This window comes from Aotus nancymaae, unplaced genomic scaffold (genome assembly GCF_030222135.1).
Source record: "Aotus nancymaae isolate 86718 unplaced genomic scaffold, 86718_ANA_hifiasm-v0.15.2.pri h1tg000049l, whole genome shotgun sequence".
Lineage (NCBI taxonomy): Eukaryota > Metazoa > Chordata > Mammalia > Primates > Aotidae > Aotus > Aotus nancymaae.
Window position 1 is genome coordinate 29,376,328 of NW_026988463.1, and position 26,702 is coordinate 29,403,029.

At 38.7% G+C, this 26,702-nt stretch overlaps 2 protein-coding genes across 2 annotated transcripts; one reads left to right on the forward strand and one right to left on the reverse strand.

The window, feature by feature from the left end:
* Positions 1–925: 925 nt before the first annotated feature.
* Positions 926–24,400, reverse strand: ZNF37A (zinc finger protein 37A). The gene is made up of 7 exons (XM_021672286.2): positions 23,740–24,400; positions 23,069–23,493; positions 22,472–22,532; positions 21,936–21,994; positions 10,528–10,654; positions 10,149–10,244; positions 926–8,134 (listed from the first exon to the last, which is right to left on the reverse strand). The coding sequence occupies exons 4-7, from the start codon at positions 21,948–21,950 to the stop codon at positions 6,702–6,704; spliced, it is 1,671 nt and encodes a 556-aa protein (XP_021527961.1). The 5' UTR covers positions 21,951–21,994; positions 22,472–22,532; positions 23,069–23,493; positions 23,740–24,400; the 3' UTR covers positions 926–6,701.
* A 1,684-nt stretch (positions 24,401–26,084) lies between these two features.
* LOC105730237 (FXYD domain-containing ion transport regulator 6-like) lies at positions 26,085–26,359 on the forward strand. The gene has a single exon (XM_064362706.1). It carries the CDS (start codon positions 26,096–26,098, stop codon positions 26,357–26,359), a length of 264 nt encoding a protein of 87 aa, XP_064218776.1. The 5' UTR covers positions 26,085–26,095.
* The last annotated feature ends 343 nt before the right edge of the window (positions 26,360–26,702 follow it).

Here is a 26,702-nt window from a genome sequence, read left to right on the forward strand (position 1 = left end):
TGGCTATAGTTGGCTTCACAGGTGTGCTAAGATTTTTGCTTGATGGAGAAGGAAAACTGTGATGACAGGGCTGTTACATGTTGCTGTGATGGCTTTTCACTGTACAGTGAACCACCCGATCATAGGAGCCCTAAGCAGAAATAGATAACATAGTTCTTAATGATTTCTTCCTCACTGAGTATCCCCTGACCTGCGTGGCTGTGAGGCGTTTTTACAAGGCAAAGGTATTAGCTCAGTGATCAAGTAGAACAAAGGAATTGTTGCTGAGCACCAGGGGTTTGGCCTAGGTGTGGTTGCTTACCACACAGAAAGTCAGTCACTAAGACGAATATTGTCAGGGAAGAAGGGCTTCATTGTGGATGCTGTCAGCCTAACCATCAAATCCATCCCTCTCCCAACTAAGGTTAGGAGATTTTATAGACAGGATTTAAGGGAGTAAGTAAGATTATCAACAAGCAGCAGGTGGTCAGATGAGAAGTCTAGCATCTCATTGTAACCACCTGTGGGAAAACAGGAATGAGAGTGAAAGAAGAGGAGTTAGTACTAAGAATAAATATTGGGGCCAGGCACAGTGACTCACACCTGTAATCCCAGCACTTTGGGTGGCCCAGGTGGGCAGATCATGAGGTCAGGAGACCGAGACCATCCTGGCTAACATGGTGAAACCCCATCTTTACTAAAGACACAAAAAATTAGCAGGATGTGGTGGTATGTGTTTGTAGTCCCAGCTACTTAGGCAGCCGAAGCAGGAGAAATGCTTTAATCTGGGAGGCAGAGGTTGTAGTGAGCCAAGATCACACCACTGTACTCCGGCCTGGGTGACAGGGTGAGACTCCATCTCAAAAAAAAGAAAAAAAAGAAAAACTATTGGGAGTTTTATTGAAATTGTATTAAATTTATAAAAACATTTGAAGAACACTTATAATAATGGTCTTTCTAATCACTGAAATTAATTTTACTTTATTTTTAATTTTTGTGGGTACATACTAGGTGTATATATTTATGGGGTACATAATACATTTTGACACAGTAATGCAATGTGTAATAATCATATCAGGGTAAACAGGGTATCCATAACCTCAGGCATTTATCCTTTGTGTTACAGACAATCCAATTATAATTTTTAAATGTACAATTATTATTGACAATTATAGTAACCCTGTTGTGCTATCAAATACTAGGTCTTAGTCATTCTACTTTTTGTACCCATTAACATTCCCCACTTCCCCCTCACCATGCCCCCATTACCTTTTCCAGTCTCTGGTAACCATACTTCTACTATCTCCGTAGGTTGAGTTGTTTTGACTCCAACAAATAAGTCAGAACATGTGATGTCACCGTGCCTGGCTTATTTCACTTAATGATCTCTAGTTCCATCTATATTGTTCCAAATGACAGGATCCCATTCTTTTTTATGGCTGAATAGTACTCCATTGTATATATGTACCATATTTTCTTTATCCATTCATCTGCTGATGGGCTGATGGACACTTACGTTGCTTCCAAATCATGGCTATTGTGAGTACTGCTGCAGTAAACATGGGGGTGCAGATATATCTTCAGTATACTGATTTCCTTCCTTTGGGGTATATACCTAGCAGTGGAATTGCTGGATTATATGATAGCTCTATTTTTAGTTTGTGAGGTACCTCAAAACTGTTCTTTATAGTAGTTGTACTAATACAGTATTTCCACAGTGCATGAACGTTCCCTTTTCTCCGCATCCTCTTCAGCTTTTGTTATTACCTGTCTTTTGGACAGAAGACATTTTAACTAGGGTGAGATGATATCTCACTGTAGTTTTGATTTGCATTTCTCTGATAGATCAATGATGTTGAGTACCTTTTCATATGCCTGTTTGCCATTTGTATGCCTTCTTTTGAGAAATGTCTATTCAGATTTTTGCCCAGTTTTAAATCAGATTATTATATATTTTTTCCTATAGAATTGTTAGAGCTCCTTATATATTCTGGTTGTGAACACCTTGACAGATGGTGATATTGCTTGGATATTTGTCTGCCCAAATATCATCTTGAGATAAAATCTTCAACGTTAAATGTGGGGCTTGGTAGGAAGTGTTTTGGTCAAGGGAGAGGATCCCTCATGAATTGAAGCTGTCCTCACATCAAGGCCCATATTTCTGCCATACACGTTTTGGAAAACTTTTTCCAGTGTTAAGAATAAATATTGGGAGTTTTCTTGAAATATTAAATTTATAGACACATTTGAAGAAAACTGCTATTATTTTAATAATGAGTCTTTAAACATTGAAATTAACATTATTTTTAGATTTTTATGGGTATAAAGTAGGTGTATATACTTATAGAGTACATGAGATATTTTGATACAGGCAAGAAATGTATAATAATCACATCAGGGTAAATGGAGTATCCATGACCTCAAGCACCTTTCACAAGATCTGAGTATTCACAAGATCTAGTTATTTAAGTATGTGGCACTTCCCTCCCCCTCTCTCTCTGCCCTTGCTCCCACCATGTGAGATATTCATTCCCCTTTTGCCTTCCACCATGGTTGGAAGCTTCCTGAGGCTTCCCTACAAGCTGATCAGATATTAGCACCATGCTTCCTGTACAGCCTGCAAAACCATGAACCAATTAAACCTCTTCTTTATAAATTACCATCTCAACTATTTCTTTATAGTACTACAAGAATGCCTAATACAGATGGATACTTTGCAAATACTCTCTCCCATTCTATGGGTTGTCTCTTCATTTTGTTGTTTCCTTTGCAGTGCAGAAGCTTTTTAACTTGATTTGATCCTATTTGTCCACTTTTGCTTTGGCTGCCTGTTTGTTAGGTATTACACAAGAAATCTTTGCCCACTCCAATGTCCTGGAGAGTTTCTCCAGTGTTTTCTTTTACTAGTTTCATAATTTGAGGTCTTAGATTGAACTAGTTTCATTCTTCTGTATATGGATATCCAGTTTTCTCAGCACTATTTGTTAAAGACACTATCTTTTACCCAATGTATGTTTTTGGCACCTTTGTCAAAAGTGAGTTCACCATAAATGTATGAATTTGTTTCTGGGTTTTCTATTCTGTTTCTATGTGTTTGTTTTTATGCCAATAACATGCTGTTTTGGTTACTATAGCTCTATAGAATAATTTAAAGTCAGGTAATATGATTCCTCCAGTTTCATTCCTTTTGCACAGGATAGCTCTGACTATTCCTGGGTCTTTGTGGTTCCAATTAGGATTGTATTTTCTATTTCTTTGAAGAATATTAAAGTTTTCTGGATGCTCCATAGTTTATCCATTAGCCTGCTGAATGATGTCTTTCTTTTTCTTTTTTTTTTTCCTGTGACAGGTTCTCAGTCTGTCACCCAGGCTGGAGCACAGTGGCACCATCACAGCTCAATGCAGATTCAGTCTCCCAGGCTCAAGTAATCCTCCCACCTCTCCACCTTCTGAGTACCTGGGACTACAGGTGCATGCCACTATGCCTGGCTAATTTTTGTATTTTTTATAGAGACAGTTTCACCACATTGCCCAGGCTGGTCTCAAACTCCTGAGCTCAAGCAACCCACACCTCGACCTTCTAATGTGCAAGAATTACATGCATGAGCCACTGAGCCCAGCTAGAGTATTTTCTTACTGTTAGGTACATGAAATGATTCAGGTTCATCTTGTATTTCTCCCAATCTCAGACTAGGAATCAGCCCTGGTCCCCTTTTTTGTGATTAGTATTCAGGAACTAATAACTTGGCAGTTGGTGTGCTTACTGTTACTGAGGTATCATTACATTTAGGTCCTCTCAGTAAAATCACAAAATATATGCATGTGTGCACACATAAACAATTTCTCTATTTGTTCCTATATATTTAAAAGACGTGAGTTCTATTCCAGTCCCACACTCCAAGGTTTTCTAGCTGTCCTCATTTCTATTTTTATAAATACATTCTCTATCAGAGAGAAACCTTGCTTTCATCATTCTCAACATATTTATTTGCTCGATGGTACCAATTTCTCAACAGTCTCCTCCACCTGTTCCTTCCACACCTCACCCTTAGCCCCCTTGGTGCCAGCAGGCACATGGCCACAACTCTCATCCCACAAGGCAGGTCTAACTCCTCCACTCTGGGGAGGGCAGGCAAGAGAGACACATGAAAAGTCAAAGGGAGGAATAAAAAGAAAGAGGAATGGAAGACCACATTGTTTTCATAAAGAATGGTTAAATAATAAACCATCTTTTGATTGCCCTAATAACCATCTCTTGGTGATGATATAGTTTATGGATATGGCTAGATTTTTTTTAATTTTAGGATTTTGCATCTAAATCAATGAGACTTTGGTCTATAGCTTTATTTTTTTATTTTTATTTTTTTAGGTTTTGTATCAAGGTTGTACTGGCCTCAAAAACTGAATTGGAAAAGTTCCATCTTTTTTCTTTTAAAAAAGTTTATAAAAGCTTGGTATTCTTTATTCCTTAAATATTTGGAATAACTGCAGTGAAGCCATTTGTTCATAGAGTTTTTCTTTCTAAGCAAGTTTTTTAATATTCACTAAGTTATTGTTTGCATTTGTGACAAGGCACAATCAACCTCTGGTTTGACCTTGTTTCCAGGGCTTTTACTGATGGCATGTTCACCTAAGGACCAGCCTACTAGCACTTCTTAAGTTCTAATCATTTCTCCTCCATACTGCAAAATGCAAAACAAAACAAAAATCCTACTTGTTTTCTTCTCAAATTAGCTTTTCAGGCTCCTGCCCTATGCAGTGTGAGACATCTGAAAATTTCTTGACAAATAGTATGTGTTTGAAGCCCCTAATGTATAAATTTTTTTTTTCAATGCAGTTTTGATTGTTTTCCTGGTTTCTGGTCCCCCCATAAGCCCTAGGTTATGGCCCTCTGCCTGAATCAAGTTCAGTATTCAGGTTCTTCCCTATGGCCAGAAGTAGAAAGGACCCCCAGAGCAAACAGCTGCATTCTGTGCATGTGCTTTCTGGGATTTACCACTCTCTAGAATTTTGCCACTTTAGTCCTCTTTGCTTCTATAGAGTTGTTCTCAATGGGTCCATTTTTCTGCCAACTACTATACCTTACCCAATAGCAAAATCTATTTTTGCTTTTTTTTTTGAATCAGTCTCTGTTGCTCAGACTGGATGAGTGCAGTGGCATGATCTCAGCTCGCTGCAACATTTACCTCCAAGGTTCAAGTGATCCTCCCACCTCAGCCTCTCTAATAGCCAGGACTACAGGCATGTGCCACCATGCCTGGCTAATTTTTGTATTTTTGGTAGGAACAGGGTTTCACCATGCTGGCCAGGCTGGTCACAAACTCCTGACCTCAAGTGATTTGCCCACCTCAGCCTCCCAAATTACTGGGATTATAGGTGTGAGCTACCATGCCCAGCCTATTCGTGCTTTTTGAAAGCTCCATATTTAAGTTATATGTATATATATTTTAAAAATAGCTGTATCACCTATGAAAAATGTGTTGCAGTATGAAGAGAAATAGAGTTGGGTATAAGAAGTCAATCACAGCAGAATGTCCTGGCTTATGTGTTAGACATATGCTAGGGCAGAACCACCAAAAATCTGGACCCACTCTATTCTACTAATCCTCATAAGTTGCATACAAGGCAAATTGACTTGCCCCTTTGATCCACCATTCTGAGATGGGTCACCCAAAATTAGTCTGTCTCAGGATTATTGAAAAATCCTGCCAGCAGGCTCCTGTCCTATGTCTCCAGGTTAAGGGTCTCTCTCTTTTTACTTGGACGTACAAGTGCACCTTGCTGCTGGGTCCCCTTGCTAAAATCTTTCCTGATTTTGCATATGACTAAGCAGTAACTACTTATAGCCATTGACTCTAGAGTGGCATCTTTTGAAATCTCTATCTTAGAAAATAGCTGTCTTGACAATGAACTAAATTGGATTTTTACAAAGTAAAATGCTATTCCTCAATAAAAACCTTTTTTCCACATTTTGTTAAATTGCTAGATATCCTGCAAATTCAACACCTCTGGTCTATTTTAAATTTAGATTTTAACTTAAAGCTTCCACACATTGGATACAGTTAAAAATACCTTCTCTATTATCTGATGTTCACTGAGAAGCTACTGCAAATTACACATTCTCCATAAAATATAACCTCATAGTAAATGCTTTCCTACAGTTTCCTATAGTTTGTGAATTTTCTCTGGCCTCTTGACTTCACACAGAATGATTTTCCATATTCATCACATCCAGAGGGTTTCTGTCTTATATGAGTTCTCTGGTGAACAATTAGGGCTGACTTTTCACAAAAGGTTTTCCCACATTAATTACACCCGAAAGGTTTCTCCCTGTGTGTCTTCTCAGATGTTCAGTAAAACTGGAGTAGTAGCAAAAAAATGCATCCCTTCTTAATCTAGGGATGCTGATGCAAGTTTCTACCCTGTGTGAACTCTCTAATGTTCAGTGAGATGTGGCATTGGGCAAAATATTTCCTATATTCATTTGCCAATAAGTTTTTTCCACCTTTAGTTTTGCAACATAATGTGTGGTCCAAATTCCAGAGGAATGTATTCCTACATTCCATATCTTCATATTGTTTTTTCCCCTCTTTAAGTTCTCTTCTATACTGTAAGAACTGACTTCAGGGCAAAGGCATTCTCATTAGCATTATATTAACAGATTTCTCTCACCCTTTATGTTCTCTCCTCTACAAAGTTGACTTCACCCAGAGTAATTTCCCTCACTTAACTATGTTTATAGGGTTTCTCCCCAAGTGTGTTCTCTGATGTACAGTGAGTTTTGACTTAACATAGAATGATTTTCCACAAACATCACATTCATAGGGTTTCTCCCCTGTGTGTGTTCTATGATGTGCAATAAGTTTTGACTTCACACAGAATGATTTTCCACATTCATTACATCCATAGGGTTTCTGTCTTACATGAGTTCTCTGGTGAACAATTAGGGCTGACTTCTGACGAAAGGTTTTCCCACATTCATTACATCCAAAAGGTTTCTCCCCTGTGTGTCTTCTAAGATGTTCTGTGAAACCAGAATAGTAGCAGAAAAATTTTCCACACTGAATACATTCATAAGGTTTCTCACCTGTGTGAGTTCTTAGATGTTTAGTAAGAGTTGACTTCTCAGAGAATGATTTCCCACACTCATTGCATTCATAAGGTTTTTCTCCTGTGTGAGTTCTTTGATGTTTAATGAGGTCTGATTTTCTGAGAAAGGCTTTCCCACATTCATAGCATTCATAGGGCTTCTCCCCTGTGTGTGTTTTCTGATGCACTGTAAGGACTGACTTAAATGAGAAGGTTTTCCCACATTCATGACATTCATATGGTTTCTCCCCTGTGTGTGTTCTCTGATGTTGAGTAAGGGTTGACTTTTCACTGAAGGATTTCCCACACGTATGACATCCATAAGGTTTCTCCCCTGTGTGAATTCTTTGATGTTTAATGAGGTCTGAATTCTTACAGAAGTTTTTCCCACATTCTTGACATTCATAGGGTTTTCCTCCTGTGTGTGTTCTCTGATGTCTTGTGTGGGCTGACTTCTGAGTGAAGGTTTTTCCACATTCATGACATTCATAAGGTTTTTCTCCTGTATGTGTTCTCTGTTGTACATGAAGGACTAATTTTTCACTGAAAAAAGTTCCACATTCATTATATTCAATAATATTGTCAGTTGAGTGGGTTCTCTGAATTGGAGTGAGGTTTAACTTTTGACTGAATGGGTAAACACTCTGATGTTCAAGGAGAATGGATTCCTCACAGATATTTTCTCCACATTCATTACATTCATAGTGGTTCTCTCTTGGATATGTTTTCTGATGAGTAATGAAAAATGACATATCACAGGTTTTCCCATGTTCAATATATTTGCAGGTTTTCTGTCCTGTGTAAGCTCTCCTGTGTACAAGGAAAAGTGAATTCCCAGGGAAAGCTTTCCCACATTCATCGTATTCAAAATGTTGCTCCCAATTTTTAATTTTCTGATGCCAAACAAGGTCTTCATTAAGCCAGAGGCCATTCCTATTTTTATTATATTCATAAGGTTCCTCTTCAGAATGAACTATTTCATGCTTTTCATCACAGAAACATTTTCCACCTTTGTTAAACTCATCGACCTTCATTCTTGAATAGTTTCTACTGGCATTAATTAACTCTGAAATATAGAGTGATAAGAAAGATTAGTTGACAAGGACATGTAAAAGAAATAAAGTTAGCATTAGGTTTGAAGGCATGGCTCAGTTTCAGCCATTATCTCTTCATACCTACATTATTACACCAGTGTGCACACTTCCAGTTTTAAACCTCTTTTTAATTCAACACAGAAGCAACAATCAAATTTCTGAAAGTTCTAATTCATAAATAGTCCTATAATGCAGTCTCCAATTCTGTGTGGTTCTTTTGTTGTTGTTTGTTTTGAGACAGAGTCTTGCTCTGTCATCCAGGCTGGAATGCAGTGACACAATCTTGGCTTACTGCAATGTCCACTTCCTGGGTTAAAACTATTTACATGCCTCAACCGCCCAAGTAGTTGAGACTACAGGCATCCACCACCATGCTTGGCTAGTTTTTATATTTTTAGTAGAGACAGGATTTTGCCATGTTGGCCAGGCTGGTCTTGAATTCCTGCCCTCAAGCAGTTCACCCACATTGGCCTTCCAAAGTGCTGGGATTATAGGCATCAACTGCTGCACCTGGCCTAACTGTTTTTCTAGCTCTGATTCACTTTGAATAAGAGTAAAATCAATGAGTGAAAAAGCCATACTTGCCATAGGATCAGGTTTTATGGTTCTATTCTGACTATGGAATTTGCCCTTTATTCCATTAACTGTACTATACAGTACTGAGTCCAATGTCCCAAAAACACTTTTTTTTTTTTTTTTTAGCAAGGTATCACTGAAGTAAACGTATTTTTACATTTACATGCAGATTAGCACCAAGCCATTCTTTAACAAGTCTAGAATGAATATATTTCACTCTAGATAAATATATATGAGCTGTTTGTTCCTCATAAATTACTCATTCCCATCATAATCTCATACTGATGATTTTCTCATTGTCAGCTTATGGTCTAGCAATGTTTTTAAAAAGTTGCCTTCCCAAATTTCTCCACCACTTCCAGCTTCATCTACTAAAAAACATGAAAGGGCTGTTTGTATAATTCATTTAGGCACAAACATCAGCTGATTGCTATAACAGTATTCTTAAACACTGAATTTTAAAATATTTCATGCACTTCTGTTTTCATTCACTAACTATGTTCCTGGAAGCCATTATTTTATTTATGGTTTTCTCTCAGTGTTATACCCAGATATTTAAACCAATGGTATTTAATAAATAATGTTTATCAGTGTTTACCCAGAGAGTTTTTTATTTTTTAGAGACAGAGTATTGCTCTGTCACCCAGGCTGCAGTGCAATGGCACAAACACAGCTCACTGCAGCCTCTTCCTAGGCTAAAGCAAGACTCTAACATCAGCTCCGCAGTAGCTGAGATCACAGAAATTAGCCAGGCATGGGACCAAAGATGTCTACCACCATGCCAATTTTTTAAGTTTTCATAGAGATGGGGTCTCCCTATGTTGCCCAAGCTGGTCTCAAATTTCTGAGGTCAAGTGATCCTCCCACCTCAGCCTCCCAAAGTGCTGGGATTACAGACATGAGCCACTTGGCCCAGACTATTTTAAAATAATGCTGAAAAAAAAAGGTAAATATGATAAATGCTAACAAATGAGCAACTCAAAAAAGCATGTATAGAAAAATATATTTAATATTTTATAGATGGAGGGATGTTCTTTACCGGGAAGAGGACACCAGGGAGTTTTCATAGGGGTATTGAAAAATCACTCTCAATGATACATATATTCATATATATTCATCTCAGTGATGGATGTGTGTGTGTGTGTGTATAAAATTTTATTAAGCTGTGACTTAACTCTATATAATTTATGCCACAATTAAAAAAATACAGGATGTGTGTACAGAATTGATATGGTGAGATGCTGGGTGATTGAAAGCCACTGGATATTTGACTCTTGTCAACATGTTACTTGTAAAGGTCTGGAGCCTCTAAAACATGATTCTTGAAGAACATTTCAATGGTCTTATTATCTGAACTTACCCTTTGTGATCTACCTTCCTTTAAATTCCACCTGACACATACTAACTCACCCAGATGACTCTGGCTTGGAAATTTTTCCTCTGATATCCATGGCTCCTCGCCTTTCTCCAACTTGAGGATTACTTCTGGTTTAGGGATGCAATACCCTGTGAATGAGAATTATATTACTTGGGACAAACTGAGTGGGTTTCCCTGAAGGAGGAAGACAGTATACCCCAAACAGTACACACACACATAAATAGCTCATTTAATCCTGTCATGGGAGCAGAGGAAAAACCCTTCTTTCTGGTATCCAAAAAGGATAAATTGTCCTTGACCTCTGAATCTCAAACCTAAATATTTTTATATTCTACAAAAGTTCCACAAGTTTCTATTGATAAGAAAGGACATGCATTCAGGCCTTCTATATGGGAAACAATTCCTACCTACCTACTGAGACAAGGTGGCTGTAGTTCTCTATCATCACATCCCTGTACAAGGTCCTCTGAGCAGGGTCCAGATGCTGCCACTCCTCTTGAGTAAAGCCCACAGTCACATCCCTAAATGACACTGGTCCCTGGAAAATCACAGTTCTTCTCAGTTTCAAGTGATCAGAATCAGGTGATGTGAAGAAAGATGTTTAGGGACTAATTCTTACCATTTTTATTGTTGAAAATTAAACAGAAAATGTTATAAAGGGCCTCCATGACACATGTTTTATGTTATACATTGTGGGTAAAAAATCATAGTAGAAATATTCTGTTAGTGCATTAATTTATTACTTAATGGAAAAATATTTAGTGCCCACATGTGCCTACAGGTTTCTTAGTTTCTGAGTATTCTAATTTGAATACAAGACTTTTCCTTACAAAAGAAGAATATATCTTCTCATGAGGAAACATACATACAGAGACATACCCACCACAGGACTTAAAAGATTCATACCACAGATATGTGCAACACAGATGAATCATAAAAAGGTTCTGTGCAAATTCAGGTGAGAGTGTGTCAATGTATTAGATTTCACTAAAGTGATAAAACTTTAGTTCCTTTGCAAACATGTAACAAAAACTTAAGGAAATGTTAAAAACCTGAAAAAAATATGTGGCAAGTCAATGGAATTGCTTAACAGGATAAGAGGGCATGGCTGACCTGTGATGAGGTAAAGGTTGCAGAGGCATGGGAGATGAGGGAGACTAGGAAATATTCTTGGCTTTAATACTGTTAGTGTTCTCCAATTATGTATCACTCATCTAATCTGTAAAAAATTTTTAGCAACTACTAGTTTTATTTATATTTATTTATAAAGTAAATAAAATACAGTCAACCCACATATAAGGACAGCTTAATTTTGTTCTTATTTTTTAGATAAAAATATAAATAGGCATGATGATATTTTCCTCCCATCCCCTAAAGAACTGGCAGTATATTACATATACCCAATTATCTAGCACACTTCCTTTAGGCCATAGGCTCCCTGCTCCCCCAACACCAGATCATTGATGTGAATAGCAGAAGTTGATGGTGAACTGAAATACACACCTGAATCCCTGTAACATAATTCCATTTTCACCAAGGAAGTAATGCCACCCAAGTAGAATGGATACTGTGCTGGAGAGCAGCATTAGAGGTAGACTGTCTATATTAAGGGGTAGCAGTGGAGATGTGGAAGAGATAATTCACTAATCAAAGGAAGAGAGGAAGGGTGACTTCCAGAGGGTCTGCTTAGAGGCCTTAGAAGGTCTGGAAAGTAGAACCAGGAGGTTGGGGAAGGGGGGAATTGCAAAGTGACAATAAGTCACATGGAGGTCATGCAGCTCTCGGAATGTCTTCATGTCATGGAAGTCAGCATGTCCAGTGGAAGGCTACAGAGATTATTCTGAAGCTCAGGAGAGAGATCCTGCATGGCAATAAGGATATGGGTGAAAATGGCAACTCTGTGTCACAGGGGCCACCAGTGATCAGATATTCACAAAGGAGGCAAAGATGGAGGAAAAAAATTGTCAACACAGAATTTAAGGGAATACAAATATTTAAGTGGCTGGCAAGAAAAAGAAACATAGGCTATAAAGGCTCAGAAGGAATTTACAAAAATGTGAGCATGAAACCAGAAGACATTCCAGAGCAATGGAAAATAGGAGAGAACACAGTTTCAAAAGTAACTGACACTTCCATTTAAAGATGGTGAACCTCAAACACACATCTACCTCTGATGCCTTCAAAAATACAAGTGGAAGAAACATAAACAATAAACGTGCAAATAATATACACCAAAAAAGACAATTATATAATTTCTGGAAGATATCAGTAGATAGTATCAGATATGAGAAACCAGAGGCAGGGTTCCTGCCACTTATACAAGTATAGAAGGGGCAGGAGTGGTGGCTTCCAACCATAGCCAGAGACAGTGCAGCTCTAAACCTTCAACCAGGGTTAGGGGTTAGCCAAGGTAGTAGGATCAATGACTGACAAAGTACCTAACTTCCAGGGCAACTTGGTGGGCCTTACTCTTTAGACACCTCGCAGCTCATGAAGATGGAAACTAATAAGCAGCCACCTCTGGAAAGTGAGGGACTTTTTTTTTAACCAGTTCTATACATAGACCATATGGACAGTTCCACCCAAAATAAAGCCAACCAAGAAATATAACTCCCAAAACATCAATCTTCTATAAGAGCACATAATTTGCCTTAAGGCAACTACTTAATGAAAGAGAAGTCAGTGTTCTAATTTCAGGAATGGACAGATTTAAATGAAGAAATACAGAGTTCTGTAATAATAGTTGGATGCTTCATTAGTCTGCTTTCATTAATGGACAGAATATCCAGACAAAAGATTCATAAGAAAACAGAGTAATTGAATAATGGTATAAACCAAATAGGCCTAAGAGAAGTATGTGGAATGCTCTACCTACCAAAAGTAGAATATTCATTCTTCTCCAGTGTACAAGAAACATTCTACAGGGAAGCCCATAGATTAGGGCACAAAGTAAATCTCAGTAAATTCAAAAGACTGAAATCATAAAAAATATCTTTTCTGACCATAATAGGATAAAGCTCAAAATCAGTAACAGTGATAGAGTTTTTTAACATGGATGTTAAACAACGTTTAATGGATCAAAGAAGAAACCACAAAGGAAATTTAAAAATACTTAGAAATGGGTGAAAGGGTAAAGAGCCTATGCCACAACTTATGGGATGCAGCCAACAGCATGCCTATCAAGAGATTTGTAGCAATAAATGCCTATTTTCAAAAAGAAAGCAATAACTTTACACCTTCAGCAGCTAGCAAAGAAGGATCAAACTAAAGCCATAGCTAGCAGAAAAAAGGATATAATACATATTAGAGCAAAGATAAGCGAAGAGAGAATAGAAAGCTACAGAGAATCAATAAATCTAAAAGCTGATTCCTTAAATAGAACAAAATTCATAAGCTTTCATCTAGATTGTCTAAAGAAAAAAAGATGCAAAGAACTAAAATCAGAAATTAACGTGACACTACAAAAAGAAAAAAAGGGTTATAAGAGAATACTATGAATGAACAACTGTACACTAATAAATTAGGTAACTCAATTAAATAGATACATTTCCTAGAAGGACACAAATTACTAAAACTGACTCAAGAAGAAATATAAAATCTCAACATACTTATAACCACTAAAGAGATTCAATCAGTAATTTTTTTTTAAAAAAACTGCCTAAAAAAAAAAATCCAGAGCAAGATGACTTCACCACTTAATTCTATCAAATTAAAGAAGTAATACTAATCTTCCTCAAACATTTCTGAAATTAGAAGGGAATACTTCCTAACTCGCCAGCCAGCATTACCTTGATACCAAAGCCAGATAAAGACTTCACAGGAAAATAAAATTACAGACTAATATTCCTTATGAATACAGATGCAAAAAATTCTCAATAAAATACTAGCAAACCAAATTTGGCAGCATATTAAAAACATTACATACTATGACCAAGTTGGATCTATCCTAGGAATGCAAGAGTGGTTCGATATAAGAACATTAATCAGTGTAAGACAACACCTTAATAAAACAAATGAATAAACATGTGATCATATCAATTGATGCAGAAAAAAGTACAAAATCCATTACCGTTTGAGGATAACAAAACTCCAAAAACAAAGGAATGGAAGCAAAGTTCCTCAACATGATAACAGGCACATAGGAAAATCTCACAGGTAACATACTCCATAGTGAAAGATTGAAAGACTGAAAGATCTCCCCCTCAACCCCCCAACCTGTGCCAAGATCATGAACAGGCAAAGGATAGTGCTTTTACTACTGCAATTCAACACTATATTAGAAGTTCTAGCTAGAGCAAATAGGCAAGAAAATGAAATAAAAGACATTCAAATTGAAAGGCAGAAGTAAAACTATTTAATTTGCAGATAATATTATTTATCAAATCCACAAAAAAAATCTATGAGCTAATAAATGGTTTCAGCAAAGCTGCAGAGTACAAAATCAACACACTACTATTAGGTCTTTTAAAAAAACACTCCAACAATGAACAATCCAAAAGGAAATTCAGAAAACAATTCTATTTACAATAATATCTGGTAGAATAAAATACTTAGTGCTATGATGTGAATGTTTGTGCCTTTTGCAACTTTATATGTTGAAATTTAATACAACTGCAATAGTATGAAGAGGCTTGGCCTTTAGGAGGTGATTAGGAAGCTCTGCCCTCATGAATGGGAAGTGTCCTTATAACTTAATGGACAAAGTAGTGGCTTGACAACCTGGAGAGACAAGTTTAGATACTGTGCTCCCAATAATCAGAAATTTTATTTTTGACAAGTTTACATAAAATAATGATGATTTTCCAAAACTAAAATGACTTAGTCAAATGGCCCCTTTTAATTTCTAAAATGTTTTCATACATCAAATCTGATTTGAATATGCAATATGGCAAATATTGAAATTCCAGGAAGATGGTGATCTAAGGAATCAACCCAGAGTTGAGGAGACAGGTAGCACTGGCAGGTTTGAGAGATTGGATACAAACAGGGAGAAGGAGCAAACAAACCTTGTAGATAACAGAAACAGAAAACAGAAAGGCTATGGAGTTAAGATTGAAACTGGGAAATGTCTATGTATACTCATTGTTTAAAAAACTACATATAGACAGACAATACAAAAATAGATGTACACATGTGTATTTGTGTGTGTGTGTGTGTGTGTGTATACATTCATACATATATTTTCTAACTCTGTCAATTGAGAGGGTCTGAGGCAGCGACAGCCTTTACCAATGAGCACCCAGATCTTGGTTTTTAAATTCTATCCTCCACTAAAAAGAACAATGTCCTTTGGAGAAATGGCTGATGGCAGAGGTAGTGCAGGAAAAGGACAAAATGGGCCAGGCGCATCTGTTGTGCCACAAAGTAATTACTCAAAAACTGATGTGGGAGTCAGGCTGAAAATGGAATAGGTAACTCCAAAACTCCATCCCAGACGAAAGCAACAGTTAAGCTGGGGGTGGGGGAACCCTCTCAGAATCAAGCTTTTCAGATTGCTACAATATAATTAAAAAACTAGTACACCTGGAACATTCCTGATATGGCTTGCTGGTGCCTGTGTCAAAATGAACAGTATGCACCTTGTTTTCAGAGAACTCTGGTTCTGTATTTTGATGTCTGTGCAGACTCTCTGAAGAAGTGGCTCACAGGTTTGTCTTTGTTTTGCCTGCCTTGGAACTTTCTCAGGGTTAGAGTAGTCTTCCAGGAAGTGCTTGTTGAAAACATTTAAAGCCAATTATCTGGCCATAGCAGCCAGATGAGAAAAGCAGCAGATGGACTGATAAAACTGAGAAAGAAATACATGGGGGCCATGGGTAGGAATAAGGGGTTTGAAAAGCTTCTGCAAAAACCAGGGAATTGAGGTCATGTGCAAGGCCAGGGCAGTATGCATACTCAGAAAACCTGAGAGGAACCTAAGCTTTCACATCTGGTTGACTTTCAGGCTCTGTGTAAGCAGGAAGTAAAGGATAAGGCAGAGATGTAAATGGCCTGGCAAACCATTACAGGAGTGCCCTAAAACGGGTTGATATGCAAAGACCAGAACGGTTTTTTGTTTTGTTTTGGCTCTGGGCATTTAAAGAAATCTCTGTCAAATCACAAACTGACCACTAAAATAACAGAACAGAGATTTCAGTGACCATGTACAACAAACAACACTGACTTTACAAAAATAGTTTAGAAAAGTCACAAACAATACAAAATAAACAGCAACAAGAAACTCTGAGGAAAAGGAAGAATCTGATTTCTAGATTTAGCACATTTTAATATTCAAAATGTTCAGTTTTCAATAAAAGATGAGGAATGCAAAGAAGATAATATGACCCAAAGACACACAAAAAAAGAAATGAATAAAACCTGTTCCCCAACACACCTTTGTTATTGATCTTACTAGATAAAGAATTTACATCAGCCAGGCATGGTGGCTCATGCCTGTAATCCCAGCACTTTGGGAGGCTGAGGGGAGCAGATCATGAGGTTAAGAGTTCAAGACCAGCCTCGCCAACATGGTGAAACTCCATCTCTACTAAAGATACAAAAATTTAGCTGGGTGTGGTGGCAGATACCTGTAATCCCAGCTACTCAGGAGGCTGAGGCAGGAAAATCACTTGAACCCAGGAGGCAGAGGTTATAGTAAGCCAAGACAAGATTGTGCCATTGCACTCCAGCCTGAGTGACAGGGTGAGACTCTGTCTCAAAAAAAAAAAAAAAAAAAAAGGAAAGAAAAGAAAATAGCAAGAGATAAGTGGCTAACCATGTACAAAGGATCTGAAATAAGATTAACAGCCAATGTCTCATTAGAAACCATGAAGCCCAGAGGCAGTAGGATAATGGTGCCTTTATAGTGCCAAAAGAAAAAAAAATCAAGAATTCTGTATTTGGTAAAACTAGCTTTCAAAGATGAAGGAGAAATTAAAACATTTCTAGATCAACAGAATCTGAGAGAATTTATCAGTACTAGACCTGTCCTACAAGAAATGCAAAAGAAGTCCTTCAAGTTGAAACAAAAGGACGCTAGACAGTAACTCCAATCCAAACACACAAAAAATTCAAATGGTAAAAGTAACTACTATAAGTAAATACAAAAGCCAGTCTTATTGTATTCATTGTATTCTTGGCTTTTATGTTCTCTCTTTTTTCTAGTTTAAAAGACAAATACATAAAACAATAATTATAAATCTATGGTAATGTGCACACAATTTATCAAGGTATAATCTGTAACAATAACAAGACAAAGGATGGGGACAAAGCTGTATAGGAGCAGAGTTTTTATATACTATTAAGGCTCAGTTGGTATTAGTGGAAACTAGATTGTTGTAAATTCAAGATGTTAATTGTAATTCCAAGTATAACCACTAGGCAAATAATGAATACAGAGAAATGCAAAAGGAATTAAAATGGCACATTAGAAAAAAAAAACACAAAAGAATGCATACACAGAAAAACTGAAAACAGGAAAGATGTAATACATATGGAAAACAAATCGCAAAATAGCATAAGTCCTTTATCAGTTTATCACTTACTTTAAATGTAAATAAACTCCCAATTAAAATACAGAAATTGGCAAAATAAATACAATTATATGATCCAGCTATATATTATCTATAAGACACTCTATTTAGATACAAAAACACAATAGGTTAAAAATGAAATGACAGAACATAGTAACTGAAAGAGTGTCAGGGTGACTATATTGAGACAAAAAAGACTTTTAAGTCAAAAATTCTTACAAGAGAAAAACATTACATATTTATTGGAAAAAAAAAAGATCAATCTACAAAGGAGACATAGTAACAGAAATAAATCATCCTGAAGTTTACATGGCATTTCAAGGGGTCTCAAATAGCCAGTATAGTATAGAAAATCCATGCATGTATGGTAAAATGATTTTCAACAAAGTTGTCAAGAATAGTCAATAGGGAAAGGACAATTTTTCTAACAAATAGTGTTGAAAAAACTGGATAGCCACATGCAAAACAGAAAACTACCAAAAAAAAAGTAACTCTGGCTCATGCCTGTAATCCCAACACTTTGGGAGGCCGAGGCAGGCAGATCACGAGGTCAAGAGATCGAGACTATGCTGGCCAACATGGTGAAACCCCATCTCTACTAAAAGTACAAAAAATTAGCCGGGGTGGTGGTGCATGCCTGTAGGAGAATTGCTTGAAACCGGAAAACGAAAGTTGCAGTGAGCCGGGATCACGCCACTGCACTTCAGCCTGGTGATAGAGCGAGACTCTGTTTCAATTAAAAAAAAAAAAGAAAAGTAACTCAAAATGAATCCAAGACCTAATTCTAAGAGCTAAAGTTACAAAACTCATAGCAGAACACATAGGAGAAAGGGTTCTTAACATTATATTTGGCAATGATTTCTTGGATGTAATACCAAAAAGCACACAACAGAAGTAAAAATAAATTGGACAACATCAAACTTAAAAACTGTGATCAAAGGACATGATTAACTGAATGAAAAGGCAAACAAAACAACAGGAGAAAATATTTGTAATTCATATATCTGAAGAGGAATTAATATCAAAAATGTACAAAGAACCCCTACAACTCAAAGCAAACAAAATAACCTGATTCAAAGATGGACAAAGGACTTGAACAGACATTTATCCATAAAAGATATACAAATGGTCAACAAGCTTATGAAAATATGCTCAACAGGCCAGGCACGGTGGCTAACGCCTGTAATCCCAGCACTTTGGGAGGCCAAGATGTGTGGATCACGAGGTCAGCAGTTTGAGACCAACTTGACCAACATGGTGAAATCCCGTCTCTTCTAAAAATACAAAAATTAGCTGGGCGTGGTGGTGCATGCCTGTAATCCCAGCTACTCAGGAAGCTGAGGCAGGAGAATTGCCTGAACTTTGGAGGTGGAGGTTGCAGTGAGCCAAGATTGTGCCACTACAGTCCAGCCTGGGCGACAGAGTGAGACTTCATTTCAAAAAAAAAAGAAGAAAGAAAAAGAAAATATGCTCAACATCACTAATCATTAGGGAAATACAAGTCAAAACTACTATGAAAAATTACCTTACACCCATTATAATGGCTGCTATCACAACAAAAGAAAATAATGAGTGTTGGCAAGAATATGGAGAAATCAGAATCCTGTACACTGAGGGTGGGACTGTAAAATGGTGCACCTTTTGTAGAAAACAGGTTTGTGTTCCCTCAAGAAATTAAAAATAGAATTACCATAGGTTCCAGCCATACCACTTTGGAGTATATAACCAAAAGAACTGAAAGAAGGATCTTAAAGAAATATTTATACACCCATGTTCACAGCAGCATAATTCACAACAGTCAAAAGGAGGAAGGAACACAAATGTCCTCTGACAGATGAATGAATAAACAAACCACAGGTACAAAGAAATATCATTCAACCTTAAAAAAAAGATAAATTCTGACACATGCTACAACACTGAGGAAGCTTGAGGATATTATGCTAGATGAAATAAGCCAGCCACAATAGGACAAATACTGTATGATTTCACTTATATGAGATACAGCGAAAGTAATGAAACTCATAGAAACATAAAGTAAGATGGTTGCTAAGGGTAAGGAGGATGGAAAAATGGAGAGTTATTGTTTAATGAGTACAGAATTTCAGTTTCCCAAGAAGAAAAAGTTCTGGAGATTAGATTTACAATATTAATATACTTAACACTGCTTCTGAATTGTACATCCAAAAATAGTTAAGATGGTGAAAACAAACTAACAAAAAATAAAGACGCCTGCTTTGGCCACATATATTCAACATTGTAATAAAAATTCCAGCCAGAGCAATTAGGCTAAATAAATAAACCAAAATTGGAAATAAATAAAACTGTTTTTGTTTGCAGATGACATGATCTTATATGCAGAAAATACTAAACAATCCACAAAGGAACTATTAGAAGTAGAAACAAATTCAGCAAAATTACAGGATACAAAGTCAACACTCAAAAATTAGTTGTGTACTAATTACAATGAGCTGCCAAAAAGCAAATAAAAAGTTCCACTTACAATAGCATTGAAATGAAAATATTTAATAAATTTAAGGAAAGATATGCAACACTTGTGCACTGAAAACTATAAAACATTAATGAAGGAAAGAAGACCTAGGGAAAAAAAATCACATGTTCATGGATTATAACATTTAATATTAAAATGATAACACTCCCCAAAGTGTTATCACCCACTCCAACACTTATCCAATGCAATACTTATCAAAAACTCAACATTCTTGTTTTGCAGAAATAGAAAAGCTAACTAAAAATTCCTGTGGATTGCAAAGCACTCTGCTGGAGAAAACTGTCGGTTTCACAATAAATTAAATGTACAATTACCATATAACCCAGCAATTTCACTCCTAGTATATACCCAAAATAACTGAAAACATGTGTTCAAACAAATATTTGTACATGAATGTTCATAGGAGCACTATTCACAATAGCCAAACACAGGATGACCCTCAATGTCCATCAACTGATGAATGGATAAACAAAAGGTGGTATAGCCATACAATAGCATATTGTTCAGCCATAAAATTGGACAAATTACTGATACACAACTACAACAGAAATGGGTCTTGAAAACCTTATTCTAAGTGAGAGAGCAGAAACAAAAAGCTACAAATTATATCATTCAATTTATATGCCATATCCAAAATAAGCAAATCTATAAGACAGGAAACAGATTATTGGTTGCTAGGGGCTGGGAGTAGAGGGGAAAAAGGGAGAAACTGTATTAAGTTACAATACTGCTTATTAAGGGCACTGTGTTTCCTTTTGGTGTGGTGAAAATATTCCAGAAATAAATGGTGGTTATGGTTGTATAACATTGTGAATGTACTAAAGTCACTGAATTATATGCTTTAAAATGGCTAAATAGTGAATTTCATGTGATGTGTACTTTTCCATAATTTTTTTTTTTTTAGGTAGAATCCCTCAAAAGTTATTGCAAATATTCTAGTTCTACCCAGTCTGTAGGGCTGTCGCAAAACCTGCCACATCCTAACGATCCATGATCTCCCTACCCTACCAGACCTGTTTCTTTAAACGACCATGAGTCCTAATGCTATACGATTCATTTGAATTTTTTATTCACATACTTTCTCTTGCCATCTCTTAAGTTTTCCCTGGACTGCATGTGAATTATTCACTTTGTTGTACTACTTTTTTATGTAATTGCAAAATTGTTATCAGAAGGTTCACAATGCCATCTAATAAATCTAATAAAACATTAACAAACTGTTTTATGTTCCAGTTTCACCTAATAAAATGTTACACCTAATAAAACATTAACAAACTGTTTTATGTTCCAGTTTCACAACTCAGTGAGATCACAAGATCTTCATTCACCTACATGGCATTTTTGTCCTACTGGACAAAATTGCTACAGGAATTAGCAAACATTTTCTGTAAAGAGTCACACAGTAAATATTTTAGGCTTGTGAGCCATTACAGTCTCTGCTGCAGCCAGTCAACTCTGCCCTGGTAGGGCAAAAGTACCCACAGACAGTACATAAATACATGAGTATGACTGAGTCCCAATAAAACTTTATAAACACTGAAGTCTGAATTTCACATCATTTCCAAGCAAAATAATACTCTTGATTTTTTTCCCCTCAGCCACCTAAAAATACAAAAACCATCCTTCATTTGTGGACCATAAAAAAACAGGCAGCAGGCTGCATTTGACACATGAACTGTAATGTGACCTCTCCTCCATATTTTCCATGATGTCATTTCTTCTTTCATATGAATGTATAGATATTTTTTAAATCTCAATAATTAGTTTTAAGCAAAATTGTAAAAATAATAATAACAACTTACCTGGGCTGTGATCATCTTCCACTGGTGTTGGAAGAGCAGAGAAAACTGTGAGGGCGTAGCTGAGAAATAAGAAAAGATCATGAGAGATGTCACTTGCCTGAAAAGGTACACTTCACAGCTGGCAAAACATCTCTGAAAAGGAGATACTCATATGTCATGCATGACTCTGGCATGATTATGTACTGCTCGGACACATTAGTTTTCAAATGTAAAAACGTTTGTTTTTTACTGACTTAAAAACAATGTATGCTGTACTCTAACAGAGTATGCAAACCAATATATTAAACTAATTAAGCAAGTTAGGAAAAGCCAAAGAAGGAAACATAATACTTTCATGAAAACTGATGCTAAACAAAAATACTCAGGTTTTAATGTTTATTATAAACCAAAGAATCCCAACAAGGTTCTGAAAAAAGGGATGTGGTATTTTTCAGCCCAGTTTTTTTTTTTTAGAAGGAAAACGAACTCCCTCTAACTTGGTTTCAGGTTCTCAAAACCATCTTTGGATTTAAAAAGGCAAACTGATTTTTACTTACTCTGTTGTCAATGCAGCAAACACCTGCCTGAGTCCTCAAGCGACTCAATGTCTTCTTGATTCTGCCACAACAAAATGTGTCAATGTCACCAGTCCCTTAACATGGTAAGCTCGTTTCCTGTCTGCCCCACCCCACTCCACACCACCCCATCTTTTAAATAAAGCTGAAATAGATAATTTTAAGACCTTTCTTGTGGCCGCACCTCTGATTCTGCAAGATCAAAAAAGGGGCATCCGTTTATCTCTAGTTGTGTTGCAGTGTGCCAGCAGCTCGGCATCATAACAGGATAAAGCGAGTAACAAATGCAGGCATGGGGGTGCTCTCCTCCACTTGGCTGCTAAGCTTGTCCCTCCGCCTGATGCCTTCACAACTCCCCAAGAAGCGGCTGTCTGCTCCTTCCCCTTTGCCCTCCTCTGCTGCCACATCTCTGAGTGGGCCCAAAGCTCCAACCATCAACCAGCCTGTGGGAGTCTGGACGGGACACAAATTGAGTCTCTCCTCCTACCCTGCTTTAGATGTCTAATGAGGCCTCAGCCCAACTGGCCGCGTGACCTAGGAGAGCCCCTGGGCTCTCGATCCCCACCCTTCCCTTCTTACCTCACAACAGCTGCTTTGTTCCAAGACAGCTGGACCTAAGTCCTTCAGTTCAAATCCTCATCCAAGACTGAAAGGTCCTACATCTTCCTGTCACTTGAGCCACGAGCTGAACCATCTGGAAATGCCCACTGGTACTACTGGGGACATGGGGGAGGCTGGACAGTGCCATAAGGCCAGGGGCGCCTCCCTCCACGTGCGCAACCTCATGGGTCAGTGGAAACAAATCCCCCAATCCACAGCCATGGTGACTTCAAAATACTTCCTGAAGGTGTCAGGCCATGAAGCTGCAACCTACGAGGACAAAGCAGGCCGGGTGACGCTGGGCAGAGGCTCAGTGTAGAGTCCACTTCCAGCCATCCGGCTGGCCTCCGCGTTGGGGAGACAGCGACGCTGACCACAGGTGATTGGGAGGCAACAGCGAGATTCTGAGGGTAAAGAATAAGGAGATAAGCGCGCATCTACTGGGCAGAAGGCCCGTTCCCGCGCTGTCCTGCTGGGCATTCTTCACCCCAGGGGCGAGAAAACCCAACCTCACTCGTCACAGGCGCGGGACGAGTGCGACTCAGGCAGTATTCGGACCCAGGCCAGGAGGCAAAGCCGCTCCCCCTTCTCCCGCCGCCAGGCCGCGCGGAACCCCCAGTCCACCCTTGCCCCAGCCCTCCCCTACTCACCCACCACGTTCTCGGCCCTGTCGCCGGGAGACAGCCTTCCCTACCAGGCTGATGAAAAGAAAAACCTGGAGCCACAGGGCGCAGAAGGCCCGGAGCGCCTCCCGCGATTGGGGCCAGAAAGTGCACACTACATTTCCCATAAGTCCTCGCGTCGCTCCCTCAGAACGTGCATACTACATTTCCCACAAGTCCTCGGGTGGCTCCTTTAGAAATGACCTGAGGTTTCAGCTGCATTGGGTAGAGTTCGTTCCCAGATGCAGCAAGTGCAGTATTGCAGTTTTATTTGTTATCTGAAATAAATTATGAGTATTTAAATTACATAGTTCTCTCATGAATTATGTCTCCCTAATGATTTGGCTGTCCTCAACACTTCCTCGTTTGGCAGAATTCACGATTGGCATTTTTCCAAATGCTGTCGGTTCCTGTGGCGCCGCAGCGCTGCAACGGCACCACCCCCACTTGGTTCGTTCTGGTCCATTGGACGCTCACAGTGAGAAAACACGCTGGATATGAGCATTACCAGCCTGTACACTGTCATAAAGATAATTCGGAATTGCTCTTCAAATTTTGTTAAGCCACGTACTACCGTCTTTCATGGCAAACCTGCATTTTCCATTCTTCAGGAGTACATGTTGAATCTCTTGATCACAAGAACTTTTTTTTTCTTAAACGGAGTCTCGCTCTGTAGCCCAGGCTGGAATGCACTGGTGCGATCTTGGCTCACTGCAACCTCCGCCTCCTGGGTTCAAGCGATTATCATGCCTCAGCCTCCCTAGTAGCTGGGACTACAGGCGCAGCACCACGCTCAACTAATTTTTTGTATTCTTTAGTAGAGGGGGGGGTTTCACTGTCTTAGCCAGGATGGTCTCGATCTGCTGATCTCGTGATCCGCCTGCCTCGGCCTCCCAAAGTGCCGGGATTACAGGCATGAGGCACCCCGTCCTGCTGATCACAATAACTTTTTAAATGTCCACTGACCGAGGTAACACAGAAGTGGAAAATCAAAAACCATAGGCTCTCATTCATAAGTGGGAGCTAAGCTGTGAGTACACAGAGGCATACAGAGTAATATAATGGACTTTAGAGACTCAAGTGGAAGGATGGGAAGGGGGCCGGAGATTAAAAAAACTACACATGGCCAAGCGCGGTGGCTCATGCCTGTAATCTCAGCACTTTGGAAGGCTGAGGTGGGTGAATCACTTACAGGGATTCGAGACCAGCCTGGCCAACACAGTGAAACCCCGTCTCTACTTAAAATACAAAATTAGCCGGTTGTGGTGGCGCACACTTGTAGCCCCAGCTATTTGGGAGGCTGAGGCATGGGAATCACTTAAACCCAGGAGGTGGAGGTTGCAGTAAGCTGAGATTGCGCCATTGCACTCCAGCCTCAGGAAAAAGGGCAAAACTCCGTGTGCGGGGGGAGGGGAGGCTGGGAACTACACATTAGATACGGTGTGTACACTACTCGGGTGACAGATACACTAAAATCTCAGAATTTACCACTTTATAATTCATCCACAACCAAAAACCACTTATACTCCAAAAGCTATTGAAGTTTAAAATAAAAATAAATAATAAATGTCCACCGACCAAAAAAGAAACATTTTTATCCATTTTTATTCCCTTCCTTACAACCACTGATGATACCACTTGTACCCATGTTGGAAAAGCATTTAGTAACATCCATGTAAAAGAATCAAATTATTCAAGGTATGAGATGTATTTCAGAAGACAGCCATGGCAAGTACAATAATGATTATCAATTTGAGTCACAGTTTATTTTCCTGTTCATAAATCATGTTTTCCTTGTTTTTTTGGTTTTGTTTTTTGTTTTTTGTTTGAGATGGAATTTCGCTCTGTCACCCAGCCTGGAGTGCAGTGGCGTGATCTCGGCTCACTACAACCTCCACCTCCTGGGTTGAAGTGATTCTCCTTCCTCAGTGTCCTGTGTAGCTGGGACTACAGGCACCCGCCACCACATCCGGCTAATTTTTATAGTTAGTAGAGATGGGGTTTCACCACGTTGGCCAGGCTGGTCTCGAATTCCTGACCTCATGATCCATCCACCTCAGCCTCCCAAAGTGCTGGGATTACAGGCATGAGCCACGACGCCTAGCCTAATGTTTTCCATTTTAAGAACAGTCTTGACACTTGTGAATATTCTATTATTTCTTTAATGCATTCAGGTTCCATTATTCAGTGGATTATTTCAGTAACATTGTTTGCTCTTCTTTCAATTTGCATAATCCTATCCCTAAAGAGATTGTGAACATGTCACTCCCAGGCTCCTTGGGACTAGACACATCCTTCTGGGATCATCTCGGAGGGAACTGGTTGTGCTGGCACCGTGGAGGTGATGCTGATCTTTCTATGCAGGATGCTGGCCCTCATTGTCCTGGCCAGTGTAGCTGAGAAGGAGAAGGAAATTGACTGTTTTCATTATGACTACCAGACCCTGAGGATTGGGGAGTTGCTATGTGCTGTGGTCATCTTCTCTGTTCAGACCCTCCTTATCCTAGGTTGCAGGTCCAAGTGCAGTTTCAATCAGAAGCCCAGGATCCCAGGGGAGGAGGATGCCCAGGGGGAGAACCTCATCACTGCAAATGCAACAGAGCTCTAGAAAGCAGAGAACTATATGAAGTGTAGCCCTCCAGCTGCTTGAGATTCTAGATGCAAATATTGATACCTAAGAAAAGAGCCGTTTCATCAACAAATCTTTCCCCAAGAGGAGCCAAGAATTTCTGTGACCCCCCCTCCATGTCCTTCCCTGTCCCTTCTAACACCATTCCTCAACCTGATGATGCCACTAATCTCTTGCGTCACCACTGCAGCCTGCAGGTTTCTCCAACTCCTGTGATGCATCCCTGTGTGTGTTTGCTGACTGTAGTGTTCATGGCTACTTGTTTGTGGTTATAACTGATAGTGAACTGTGGGCTCGCTTTCCTGGGCAGGGACTGAGTCAT